The sequence below is a fragment of the Triticum urartu genome, chromosome 3 (genome assembly GCF_003073215.2).
Source record: "Triticum urartu cultivar G1812 chromosome 3, Tu2.1, whole genome shotgun sequence".
Classification (NCBI taxonomy): domain Eukaryota; kingdom Viridiplantae; phylum Streptophyta; class Magnoliopsida; order Poales; family Poaceae; genus Triticum; species Triticum urartu.
The window spans coordinates 698,862,391-698,876,646 of NC_053024.1; the positions used below are offsets into that span (position 1 = coordinate 698,862,391).

At 48.1% G+C, this 14,256-nt stretch overlaps 1 protein-coding gene across 1 annotated transcript; it reads right to left on the minus strand.

The window, feature by feature from the left end:
- Nucleotides 1-10,379: 10,379 nt before the first annotated feature.
- Nucleotides 10,380-11,758, minus strand: LOC125545993 (glucan endo-1,3-beta-glucosidase GIII-like). The gene is made up of 2 exons (XM_048710071.1): nt 11,598-11,758; nt 10,380-11,490 (listed from the first exon to the last, which is right to left on the minus strand). The coding sequence occupies exons 1-2, from the start codon at nt 11,662-11,664 to the stop codon at nt 10,562-10,564; spliced, it is 996 nt and encodes a 331-aa protein (XP_048566028.1). The 5' UTR covers nt 11,665-11,758; the 3' UTR covers nt 10,380-10,561.
- Between the last annotated feature and the right edge of the window lie 2,498 nt (nt 11,759-14,256).

Consider the following 14,256-nt stretch of genomic DNA (forward strand, 5'->3'; position numbering starts at 1 on the left):
ACTTTTAAAAGCTCATGAGAAGTTACGCTTTGAAAAGCTCAATCTTGAGCAAGAGCATGAGTTTTTAAAGGTAATCAATGATGATCTCCGCAAGAAAAGTTCTTCTTACATTGCCAAGCGTTTACTCTTATCCACTTACATGCCTCAAGTCAAGTCTAGTAACAAGAACAAGAAAGATTCTTTCTCTAGTAGTAACAATGATCATGCTAAATCCAATATTGTTGCTTCTAGTAGTTCTCTTGATTCCACTAATGATTCTCTTAGCCAAGTTACACTTGAGCAAGAAAATAGCTTATTGAAGGGAATTATAGAGAAAGGAGTGTACAAAAGCCTTGCCGGGAGTAAGCAATTCGAGGAAATTGTGCGCAAGCAAGGAATGCACCGGAAGAATCAAGGTGTTGGTTTTGAACGAAAGTTCAATGCCAATGAAGTTGAGTGGTAAGAAGATCAATACCCCAAGACAAAGTTTGTTCCTCAACAAGAGAAGTATGATACTTCCTTCAAGGGGACACAAGCTCAAGATGATCTTCCACCACAAGACTACAAGCAAAAAGGCAAGGACAAGCTTCAAGAGGAAATTGATGCATTTGAAGAAGCTCCTAAGACCTTAGTCAAGTGGATTCCCAAGACCACTTCAAGCTCCACTTCATCAAGTATGACTACAACTCCAAGGATTCCCATCAAGATGGTGTGGATCCAAAAGAAGAAGAACTAGAGAGTTCTTGAGGGTGACTCCGCCAACATACTTCACTCTTATCATTTTGGCAAGAACAAGTGCAATCAACTTCCGCATCTTGCACTAGTTCAAGGAGCCACAAACCCTCTTGTTGGTAAGACAAGGGACAAGGTAACCCAAAAGTTTTCATGGACATCATCTTGTGTGTGCATCACTCTATGTCTATGGATATCCTTGTTTGTTCCTTGTGGGACTAACCCATGTAGGTATTGAAAGTGCAATTCACTCAAATGGATAGCTCCAAGTGATCTACATCAACATTGAGCATCCACATCTTCAACATCTACATGAAGTCATCATCGACAAAACCCAAGGTTAGTTCATCCCTCTTAGGGGGGATCTCACATCTAGGGGGAGCTTTACTCTAAGACTTGAGCTAAAGCAACTCTAAAGATGTGAACACAACAATGCTTTATGTAAAAGTGGTAACCCCACTTGAGCTTAAACGATGAGTATGACCTATGATCAAGTGTTCTCACTTGACTCCTAAGTCAATATACTCATATATAGATGACCTAGTCATCGCAAATTGCTTGATAGATGCTAGAATTGGTTGTGCATGCTTTGCCACATATTTCATTTGCCATCTTATTGTGTGAGCATGTTGATTGCATATTTTACTCATTCAAGGACATCCACTTGTTGTTTTGATTGTTTGGTTTTATTTCCTCTTGCCAAGTGGATGGACAAGAATGCCTAAGAACCTCCTCTAGCTATCTATGCTTTTCTCGTCTCAAACTCTATTCATGCTACATCACAAAATTTGATCAAGTCAGATTCGAACCACTCTGTGTGAGGAGCGCTCGGAGTCCCCGATTCGTCATAGACTTAAACTTCCAAAACCTCTTGGTGATTCTCGGTCTGACCGATACCCTACTTTCGGTCCTATCGACATCATTAAGTTGATCTAGGTTTTCGATCTTGGTGCAACCGATTTGAACCATTCGGTCACACCGAGTTGCAACAACTGTATACAGTTTTGCATCTCGGTGCCACCGAGTTGTTCCACTCGGTCACACCAACAGGGTCGGGCTATATATAGTCACGGGCAAAAATTTGGAAATTTCTCCGAACCCCTTCGCCCGCGCGATAGCCTGCTCTGCCATCATGGTCTCCGGATCGTCTTCTCGCCGCCAGCCGCCTCCAGTCGCTGGTCTCCGTCGCCGTCAACGGGAATTCTACCCCGCCGTTGCCGCCGTAGCGAGTCTCTGCCGAACTAGGGTATGGACTCGATCTCTGTGCTATTCCTCAATCCAATTCTTAGCAAATTGTGGATCATCATGATTCTTGCCACATTTGATAAACTTCTATCCAGTCAATGAACTCGTAGATTAGGTTTAATTCGAAAATTCTAGGGTTAGGTTTCCGCCGAAACCATCTCGGACCCACCGAGTTGAAAAACTCGGTCCCACCGATTTGGCTTATGCCATTGCACAAGTGAGACTCGGTCTGACCGAGAATTACTTATCGGTGTGACCGATTTTGGAACTCTGTGAAACCCTAGCAGTCTCGGTGCCACCGAACTGTGACTCGGTCTGACCGAGTTCACTAGTTTAGGTTCCAAAACTGCTTCGGTATCACCGAGTTTAGAAATCGGTAGATCCGAGATGCTTTCAGTGGGAAACTAAAACTAAGTTTTTGAATTATTCTTTTGCAAAAATCTCTGCATTTTGTGATGCTCATCCACTCTATCTCATCTATAACCTATTCACAGGGTCAGCAGTCAGAGTTTGCAACATGTCAGACCAAAGTGACAGCCAGAATTTGTCAGAGCAGCAAGTACAGATGAGTGAGGGCACTAGTCCCTCAAGTTCTTCAGATGATGGCAGCAGAAGTACTCCTAGCAATCTAACTAAAGCTGCCACAAGACAGAGAAAGAAGAGAACCTCAGACTCAGAAGATGAGGAATATGTGGCAGAAGAGGAAGCAACTTCCAAGAGAGTTGAGCCAGCATAGGGCACAAAGCCAGGGCTAAAGATCAAAATGCCAGCAGGCAGGCAGCCTATGTCAAAGGCCAGAGCTTCAACTGAGAAGCCCACTCCCATGGAGTCAGTTGCTGCTGAAGGCAAGAAAAGGAAAGAAAGAGTGAAGAAAACTGTAGCCAGAGTGCTTGGCAAGGCTTCCATCATGGAAGATGAGGAGGAAGAAGAAGAGATAGCTGCACCAGCACCTAAGGCACCCAAGCTGATGGGTGATGCCATAAGATCAGGGGCAGCTGCTTCCAAGGCCAAGCTAGCTCCAAAGCCAAAGCCAAAGAGAAATACAAGAAGCATCCCAGCTGTTGAGAAGAACAAGGCCCCAGTGCCTGACACTGCTGAAGAAGATGAGGAAGAGCAAGTACTAAGGAAGCTCAAGCCCAAGATCCCAGACCACAACGATGCTCATCCTGTGGCTGAGGATATGAAGCTCAGGAGAGATTCAGGGCTCAGGAAGTGGAGAGAAGTAGATCCGTATGCTTCAAGAAGGAGGACTGCTGTTGACTACAGGTTCCACACTAAGGAACAACAGGACTTCTATGAGACAGTGCTGCTTGATAAGAAGCCAATAGTCTGTGATATGAGATGGGTCGACTGGGAATACATCAAGGAAAACGAAGAGTACTACCCTGGAGTGCAGGACAGCTTCAAGGCATGTGGAGTAGAGGACTTTGTTGGGCAGAAGCTCACAAAGTGGAATGAGGAGCTTATCATGCGGTTCTACTCCACCGCCCATTTTTATCCAGATGGTAGGATAATTTGGATGTCAGAAGGTACGAGGTACCAGTCTACAGCTGCTGAATGGGCTCAGCTGATTAATGCCCCAGAGGAGCAGGACGATGACTTGGACATTTATGCCAAGAAGAAGATGGACCACAACTCAATGTCAAACATGTACAAGGAGATTCCAAATGAAGCACTTGATACGTTCAAGTTTGGCTCAGTACACTATCTTCTGTCAGGGCTGCCAACCATCAACTGGATTCTTAGGCACACTTTATTGCCCAAGTCTGGAGATCACAAGATGATCAAGGGCCACGCAATCAATTTGCTACATATCTTTGATGTGCCACAGAAGTTCAAGGTGATGAGCCTCATGGTAGAAACAATCAAAAGGACTACAGCAGACCAGAAGAGGAGCTGTGGGTATGCCCCACAAATTCAGGAGCTCATCAACTCCAAGATGGGCACGGGCATATACTTGTTGGACAAGGAACACCTGCCCATCCGTCCAGACTTTGAAGATAATCAAGTTGTCATGACTGAGAATAAACCATCATCTGCACAAGCACAAGCCAAGAAGGAGAAGGCGAGGAAGGAGAAAGCTGCCAAGATGCCAACTCAGGAGGAGGCATCTGAATACTTCTTGAAGACCAAACAGGAGCAGCTTGGTTACTTGATTGCATCCACCCTGCGGATTGAGCAAGGACTAGCCACCCTAACTCAGAACCAGGCAAGCTTAGAGAGGATCATGGAACAAAAGTTCTATGACTTGGATGTCAAAGTGATAGAGATTCAGACTGCAGTGGAGCAGCTCCAAGATGACATGCAGGAGAGGAGAGGCAAGACTACAACTGATGCCTTTGCCAGAGTGCCACGAGGTCCGAGGTCGTCTGCAGTGCCAGTTGCTGACACCAGAGCCACCACTTCCGCACCAGCTATAGCCTCAGTTCCACCAGCTCCAGCGTCCACTTCAGCCTCGACTCCGACCACGTCTACAGAAGGCTTCATCCTTGGAGTGCTCCGGACTCCACCACCACCTGAAGATCAAGCCTGAGTGTCGACTTAGCACTATGCATTTTCTAGGAACTTTTTGGTAACTTGTTGCCAAAGGGGGAGAAAATGTATAGATCATAGGCTTCGAGAGAGAGTGTTGCTTTTATTCTCTCTTGTTTTATTTGGTGGTTTCTTGAACTTTGTTTGCTTTTGAGTGCCTGAGATACTACGTCATTATCTGTGAGACATTGATGATCATGTGTTTGATCATAAGCTACACTTAATGTTTGCTTAATATTATTATCCTACCTATCTTATGTGATCATTCACTATTCTTGGTGATGAGTGCATGTATTTTATTCTTATCATTTTAAGCGCTCCACCAAGATGTATGTGACATGGAAGAGTAACCCATGACTCTAACTCTTTGTGCATTTGCAGTCCAAAGCAAATTTTAAATATGCACAAATTTAGGGGGAGCTCTTGCTTGTCACATACTTCTCAAAGCGATGATATATTTCATGCCTATTATCATTTGTCGAAGCTTTGATCTATATGTTGTCATCAATTACCAAAAAGGGGGAGATTGAAAGTGCAACTATCCCTAGGTAGTTTTGGTAATTCATAACAACATATAGCTCATTGAGCTAATGCTATTTCAAGATGATTATTTCAGGAAAGCTCAATGATTGGCATGGCATGGATGTGAAAGTGGAACCCTCAAAATGCTAAGGACAAAGGATTGGCTCAAGCTCAAAAGCTCAAGACTCTTCATTTTATATTTTAGTGATCCAAGATCACATTGAGTCTTTAGGAAAAGCCAATACTATCAAGGAGGGATGAAGTGTTGCTTAATGAGCCTCTTGCTTCATGTGCTTAGTGATATGCTCCAAAACCCTTAACTACTTTCCCATATCCACATATGACCTAAACCCTAAGCCAAACTCGGTCATACCGATTCTTTCTATCCGGCGCCACCGAGTTTCACTTGTCATGAGCCACTGCCAAACCCTAGCAATTCGGTTCTACCGATAGGGATCTCGGTCTCACCGAGATGGGATTGCAAACTCTCTGTTTCCCTTTCGTAACTTTTCGGTCTCACCGAAAGAGCGAATCGATCCCACCGAGATTGCAATATAAACTCTCTGTTTCCTTGTTGTAAATTTCCGGTCTCACCGAAAGAGCAAATCGGTCCCACCGAGTTTACCTGACCAACTCTCTGGTTAGCCTATTACCAAAATCGGTCTCACCGAGTTTGTGTAATCGGTCTCACCGAGATTACGTTGTGCCCTAACCCTAACCATATCGGTCCTACCGAGTTGCATGTCAGTCCCACCGAAAATCTCTAACGGTCACTATGTTTACCTTTTCGGTCCGACCGAGTTTGTTGATTCGGTCCCACCGAGATTGGTAAATTGTGTGTAATGGTTGGATTTTGTGTGGAGGCTATATATACCCCTCCACCTCCTCTTCATTCGAAGAGAGAGCCATCAGAACACATATACCATTCCAACTCATACGTTCTGAGAGAGAACCACCTACTCATGTGTTGAGACCAAGATATTCCATTCCTACCATATGAATCTTGATCTCTAGCCTTCCCCAAGTTGCTTTCCACTCAAACCTTCTTTCCACCAGATCCAAATCCTATGAGAGAGAGTTGAGTGTTGGGGAGACTATCATTTTAAGCACAAGAGCAAGGAGTTCATCATCAACACACCATTTGTTACTTCTTGGAGAGTGGTGTCTCCTAGATTGGCTAGGTGTCACTTGGGAGCCTCCGACAAGATTGTGGAGTTGAACCAAGGAGTTTGTAAGGGCAAGGAGATCGCCTACTTTGTGAAGATCTACCGCTAGTGAGGCAAGTCCTTCGTGGGCGATGGCCATGGTGGGATAGACAAGGTTGCTACTTCGTGGACCCTTCGTGGGTGGAGCCCTCCGTGGACTCGCGCAACCGTTACCCTTCGTGGGTTGAAGTCTCCATCAACGTGGATGTAGAATAGCACCACCTATCCGAACCACGGGAAAAACATCCGTGTCTCCAATTGCGTTTGAATTCTCCAAACCCTCCCCTTTACATTCTTGCAAGTTGCATGCTTTACTTTCCGCTGCTAATATACTCTTTGCATGCTTGCTTGAATTGTGTGATGATTGCTTGACTTGTCTAAGATAGCTAAAATCTGCCAAGAACTAAAATTGGGAAAAAGTTAAGTTTTTATTTGGTCAAGTAGTCTAATCACCCCCCCCCTCTAGACATACTTTCGATCCTACAATGACGTCGCTTTGAATGCTGCATACTGAACACAAAAGAAGTCCGGAGTTCAAATAAGTTATTAAAAATAAAAAAGAGGTGCAATGCTGGTTAATTTGCTTCAAGTCATTCGGAATAGTGTAGACTGCACTGCACATAGCTCAGTGCAATCTATGCTATTCCGCAAGGCTTGAAGCTAATCAACATGCAGGTGAGCATTGCAACTCTTCGTCATTGTCTGTGCACTCACGGCTTATAAACCGCTCATATTGCCCCTCTCTTGGCGAGGTGGGACTAAAAATCAGCTTACAAAGAAACTCTAGTACCGGTTCATGGCATGAACCGGTACTAAAGGTCTTCGTGGGGCCCCAGCCTGACCATAGCCTGACACAGCCTCATTAGTACCGGTTCATGGCATGAACCGGTACTAAAAGTTGCTCACGAACCGGTACCAATGATGCCCGCCCGCCTAGTCGTTGGAACCGGCACTAATGGTCACATTAGTGCCGGCTCAAATTCAAACCGGCACTAATGTGCTTCACATTTGACCCTTTTTCTACTAGTGTAAATTGGCTACAAGTGCTCATGATGCTGCCTACGCAGGGGGGGGGGGTCATCTTCAGACGTACCAAACGGCACGAGATCAATATGGAACTGTGTTTGGAAATTATCGGTGCCACAGAAGATGAAGATAGCGGTTTGGAAAGTGGTGGTCGGGGCTTTGCCGACGGCAGCATGCAAGAAGTACAGACATGTTTCTAAGCGGTCTACTTGCCTGCTATGTGGTGTGGAGGAGGAGAATGAGTTCCATGCCTTAATCACATGAGATCATGCACGTACCCTGTGGACACACATGCGGGAAAGGTGGCCTCTCCCTTCGGATAATATTCTGATCAATACTGGCAAGGAATGGCTCCTGAATTTGCTCATGCCATGTTCGGATCAGGTTCCTGACATGGTGATCATGCTGCTGTGGAGGATATGGCAGCTGCGGAATGACTGCGCACATGGCAAGGAGGTGCTAGCAGCGGCGGCAACGGTGGAGTATCTGGATAGTTACTACAAATCCATTCGGCTCGCTAGTCGCTTTACCACGGAAGAAATAATAAAAGGTAAAATGCCGGTCTCGGAGCAGAAGACCGACACTCAGATCAAACAACCAGCGCCACCATGGCCGGCTCCTAAGACGGCGGCCGCCGCGCTCTCTGTTGATGGGTCCTTCCGACAGGAAGATGGGTCAGCAGCAACCGGAATCGTGTTGAGAGATGGATCAGGTACGGTGTTACTAGCGGCTTATCATTACATGTTTAATTGTAATGATGCATTGGAGGCGGAGATCCATGCTATCATGCAGGGTATGGCCTTGGCTATTCAACACACAGTTCTTCCGGTGGTGGTGCAGTCGGACTCGGCGACTGCTCTTTCAGTATTGGCGAATGATGATCTCACCAAATCAGCATATGGGCATTTGATACTGGAGATTATAAAGACTTGATGATGAAAAGGGAGTTTTTACCTCAGAAATTACATCGGAGTCAGAATAGTGTTGCAGATCGGTTGGCAAACTATAGCCGCACCGAGAGAACCACGGCTGTGTGGGTTCATTCGGTTCCACCATGTATTGAGGACCTTTGGCCTCTCGATTGTAACACTGTGACTTTATAATAAAACTCCCTTTTACCCCGCAAAAAAAAAGAGTACGCTGCTTCCTCAAATAAGCTATCTGCCTGTGTACGCTTGTGGCACGGGTACTATCAACAAGGTCTGAGGGTCAGAGGGTGGCGTTGTTTTCACACCCTAATCGACTGTAGTAGTCTATGATAGATTTGTAAGAGCAACTCTAGCAGAGTCCCCATTTTATCGATTGCCATCTATCATATGGAACACGCTTCATAATAATATGGAGGCTGCCAAGGCGATGCGCAAACTCAGAATCACCATGCGGGATCCGTTTGTCGTTGGCTAAAGACCTCTTCCTTCCCCGCCTCAACAATGAAAAAAATTCATTCTAGAATTAAACATGGATTACAACTATGATTTCAACAACCATTTAAACTATGATTCTTTCTCGATTCGAGAAGATCTCAATGTTCTACTTGGAGGATTCAATCTATCCGGCGAACCAACTCGTGGACATTAATCCTGTCACGTACCTCATTGAGATACACGCAACGCACTGGACGCACGCACACAACCATTCGAACTTCGACGTGTTGCTTTTTCTCCATGTGTAACTCCGCCCGAACTTATGAATGTAGGCCAACATTTTGCGGAATCACGAGAAATAAGCAGGTCGAGCCAAATGAGCTATAGTCATGCATATCGGTTATGTTCAATGTTGCGACATGGGTGATCTATTGTATCCCGGTGCACGCTGACAAGACAAACATACCGGCCGTGGCCATGAACATAATCAAAGTAGGGTTCAAGCTATTGTATGTGGTCCTCTTCATCATTGACCCCTAGGAGGATGACTACAGACGGAATTGAGCTATGGCCATGACGCGCTATCCGTGGATGCAGGAGGAAGAAGATTTCAACATCCCCAAGATTTAAATTGTTTTTCTACTTTTTTGTACGGGTATGTTTGTAAGCACCTGTGATACTTAATATGGCCTTAGGCCTTTTCGCCAAAGAAAATTGGAGGTGCTGGTGCCGTTCAGGTGTAGAGCGGGTTGGATTCATCGGGAGAGAAGAAAACAGGAAAAAGGAACATGTTTCCACGTTGGGCCGGGTAGGCCTGTACTGGGAGAATGGGGCAAATGAATATGCGAGGCTGTTTCCACGTTGATTCATGCTGACATGCTCACATGCATTAATGGACTGTAACATAGCAAGAGCAGTGTGGGCAATGTGGGAGGATGATGTTATTGTACCATTGGTTGGAGGTGAGACCCCAAATGCAAAGTTGTGGCTCTTCAATCTAGTAAACACACGTCAATAGGATCAGCTGGTCGAGGTTCTTGTTACTCTCTGGGCTATTTGGTGGGCGCGGTGGAAAGCAATACATGAAGGGGAGTTCCAAACATTTTTATCGCCAGATACCTTGACGAGGTGCGGTCGGCACATGCCATGCAACCCTTCGGCTCCCAAACCAACTCGTGTGTGGAAGCCCCCACCTGAAGGGTTTGCAAAACTGAATGCCGATGCGGCAGTAGCGAAGACTCGGAAGTCAGAACCGAGGTGCGATTGGGGTGAATTACACCAGGGGGTTTTCCGCGCGCGGGGGCGGGGGGGGGGGGGGGGGGGGGGGGGGGGGGGGGGGGGGGGCGTCCGTAGTTGTTTTTGAGGGAGTACTCGACCCAGAAACTCTCGACCTATGGGTGCAGAGAAGCTCAAGCTTTAGTAGAAGATTTGGCAATGCGCAAGATCTATTTCACCATTGACTGTCTGAGAGTCGCAAACGACCTTCGGACGACACGTCATCTAGGTGGTTATTGTATGATTGTGAGAGCTTAACCCTGGCAAGACTAGTTTTCTGCACGTGAAATATGCCATGAGAAGCGCGAGCATAATTTGAAGCTCACAATATTGCAAAAATGGCTACTAGCTTGGGTTTGGAACGCCATGTGTGGCTCTCATATCCTCCTAGCAACCTTTGTATCCCAACACTTCCGTCGATAAAATGAAGTGCGCTGTCGCGACTCAGAAGAAATGAACACACGGGGCAAAATTGACACAGAAAATTGAGAGTTAAATATGGCATGTAAAAAAGTGGATTTCAGTCCTTTTCTTTTCATTTTTGACGTGTTTTTTGGGACATTTTTAAGAAAAAAGAAGACATAACACACACGAGTGGTTGACTTAGATGCATGCAGTTTGCAATTGCATTGCCAGGCAGCTTATTCGAACGCAAAATATCCAGCGCTTGTCGCATTCCATTCAGAAAGTAATGGAGTAGGCCGGCGACATGTCCGGATTGAACAGCCCAAAGTGCTTCTCGCTCTTCTCCCCGTCCTTCTTGTTCTCGTTGAACATGGCGAAAATGTACGTCTCCAACGGCCCGGGCCGTTTGGGCGTGCCGTTGCCGACATGGTTGATCAACCCCTGGTTATACGCACGCGCGTTCTGCGCCGTCGCCCCGAAACCTTCGTCCGACGGCCACCCGCTCTCGGATATGACCACCTTAACCCCGGGTCTGCCGGCTTTCTCCAGCGCGGTGTAGATGGAGTCGACCATGGCGTCGAAGAGGTTCGTGTATGTCAGCCCGTTGTCGTTCACGGTGGTGCTGCCTGGCACGAAGGTAGCGAAGTTGAGCTGGATGTTCTTCGGGTCTTTCTCGTAGGCGAAGTAGGGGTAGACGTTGACCAGCAGCGGTGCGCCGGTGCTCGCCAGGAACTCAAGGATGGGCCCCATGAATGATGTGTCCGCGAACACACCGTTGGAGGGCGGAGATGTGTCCTTGACCACGTCGAACCGCACGGAAGTCGACACCTTGACGCTGCCGCCGAGGCCGGCGGCCACGAGCGCCGCTTGTACGTTCCTCATGGCCGGGAGGATGGTCTTCTGGCCGGCGCTGTCGATGACCTCGTTGCCGACGGCGATGTAGCGGAAGGAGACGCCCGGGAAGGAGGAGACGTTGGCCTTTACCCAGGCGGCCGCAGCGGAGCTGCTGGAGGCGAGGCTGGGTAGCGCCTTGCCGACGTCCATGAGGACGGCGATGCCCGTGCCGCTGAGAGCATTTAGGACGTTGCCCTCCGGCTCGTAGATCCGCATGGCGTTGATGCCCTTGGATTGGTAGAGCTTCACGACGTCGCTCGGCGCCGGCAGGTCGTTGCCGAGCACGCCGTTGCAGACGCCGATGGAGTGCACTGGAGAAAAAAAATGCGGCATGCAAGAGCTAATGAGTTTGATTTGTTGCGTTAGGTACAGCATGTAATCACCGCCCAAATACTACGATATCGTGTGCTAAATATACCTGCTGGAAATGCTGCGAAGGCAACAAGGACCAGCGCCACTGCGACGTCTACACCTTGCTTCGCCATCCTCCTCGCTTATGTCTGTGTATCTTTGAGGTGTCTTCCCCCTTATTTGGATGCAATGTACCAAGCACACTCGCCTCTTATATACACAAAAAATTCTCAGAACTACCAGGCAGTTTGGCCCAATAATAATTCTCAGAACTACCCGGCAGTTTGGCCCAATAATACACCATTACTAGTTTCTTCTCGGTTTCCATTTTCCATGGCACCTACAGCATGTGTAGTGCTGGCATGAGAGGAGACCGGCCGCCGGCGCAACTTGTTCGTTGGTCTGTGGAAACCGGTTGAACGGTTGTCACCATCCAGTCCGGCCATATTTTATCTTACGCGCGTTGCGGTGATTGACTCGATCCGTCCGTGAGCGATGAGGTCGTCGACGTGCCGCTGCAGGTCGCATTCCATCGCTGGGAGAGAACTTGGCGACACATAGAGCTTGTCTGGCTCGTGGAATTTCCTCACCGCGCTGACCGCTGACCTGGCCCGTCTTAAGGGCTGATGATGGCATCCACAGTGCGTCCTTTGTTGCTTCCTTGCCAGTTGCCACTAAAACCCCAGCTAAGCTAATTGTCTGTGAGTGCCTTGTGGGCTTGTGGCACGGGTGTTATTAACCTGGACTGAGAGTGGTAGTGGTTCACACCCGATTGAATCGACTGTACTAGTCTACCATAGCCCTTGGTCATCGTGGCAACCAAAGCAAGTTTTGTGTTTCTTCCTTTTTTTTTCCTTTCTTTTTGTGAATAGGCAACGAAAGTGTTGGCGCCGCCTCCTTGCAGCGCCGCTCTTCCTCTTCTATATTGGTGCTGCCTCTCACAGCTCCCTCTCTTTTTCACTGATTGTTTCTCTCAAACACAAAAGAACACCCACACACACACGCACCAAGAAGGAGCACAAAGCTTTGCCCACGGGCTCTTCTCCTTGGTGAACGTATTCGCTACATTTTGCTCTCAGCCCTCACAGCCTACTTTTCATTCATCTGATCAACACATATATACAACGGGCTGGCTCACGCACGCCCTGACCCAGCCTTCACTCGGGTCACTAAACCCACTAACCCATGCACACACACAGAGCTAGCTAACCAACTACTTGCATGCAGCCAGTTTGTTTCCTTGATTCACTCCAACGTCCCAAGACTAGGACTTGCATGCAGCTCACAACCGGATCAACCCAGCCGGCTAAACATGCTCATAGAGCCCCACACTCCAGCCTTCGTCGCACTTGCCGCATCACACGGCCATGCTGCCTCACGCAGCACTGCAGCCTCACGCCGCCATTGGCATCTCGCCATCATCGTCGTATCGCACGACGCCTTGGCATCTCGCCTTCTCCGCACGCCTCCGCTGAAGTTTCGTTGGACAACTACTCCCTAGACAAACTAAGCTACATGCATAACGAAAAACAAACTATGCAGATACACGAATCAAGATTAAGTCTAACATTTTTCTCCCTAATCTTGATTCTCCAATCATCACAATCTTTGATGCGGATCACCCGCCATCACTTGATGACGCCATCGCAGCGCCGTAACTAGCCACGCGCCGCCACCGACGCCGTCGCAGCAGCGGTCACCATGAACCATCTTGTCGTGGATGACGTCCTCGCAACGCCAATCACCACACCGTCTTGCCGTAGACGACGCCATCGCAGCGCCGAGTACCATGGCCTCTTGCCGCATGTGGCGGCCATCTCTTCACGTGGACGACGCCTTCGCGGCGCCGATCGCCACACCAACTTCTCCTCATAACGGCCTCGCGCCGTCAAAGCCACCAGCGGCCTCGCGCTGCCACAAGCCTCTTGCTTGCGCCACCGGCCTCCATCTCACATGGAGTCCACCACGCCGCCGACGCCGCCACCGGATCAACCAGGCTCTGATGCCAATTGTTGGCGCCGCCTCCTTGCAGCGCCACTCTTCTTCTTCTACATTGGTGCTGCCTCTCACAGCTCCCTCTCTCTTTCTCTGGTTGTTTCTCTCAAACACAAAAGAACACCCACACACACACGCACCAAGAAGGAGCACAAAGCTTTGCCCACGGGCTCTTCTCTTTGGTGAACGTATTCGCTACATTTTGCTCTCAGCCCTCACGGCCTACTTTTCATTCATCTGATCAACACATATATATATACAGCGGGCTGGCTCACGCACGCCCTGACCCAGCCTCCACTCGGGCCACTAAACCCACTAACCCATGCACACACACAAAGCTAGCTAACCAACTACTTGCATGCAGCCAGTTTGTTTTCTTGATTCACTCCAACGTCCCAGGACTAGGACTTGCATGCAGCTTACAACCGGATCAACCCAGCCGGCTAAACATGCTCATAGAGCCCCACACTCCAGCCTTCGTCGCACTTGTCGCATCACACGGCCACGCTGCCTCACGCAGCACTGCAGCCTCACGCCGCCATTGGCATCTCGACATCATCGTCGTATCGCACGACGCCTTGGCATCTCGCCTTCTCCGCACGCCTCCGCTGAAGTTTCGTTGGACAACTACTCCCTAGACAAACTAAGCTACATGCATAACGAAAAACAAACTATGCAGATACACGAATCAAGATTAAGTCTAACAGAAAGCAAGTTAGAGCATCTCCAAT

Excerpts from the sequence above, each read along its gene's own strand:
- LOC125545993 (XM_048710071.1), bottom strand. The coding sequence starts at position 11,664 with ATGGCGAAGCAAGGTGTAGACGTCGCAGTGGCGCTGGTCCTTGTTGCC. Across the intron at positions 11,491-11,597 it reads CTTCGCAGCATTTCCAGCAG|TGCACTCCATCGGCGTCTGC; the intron begins GTATATTTAGCA and ends TTTTTTCTCCAG.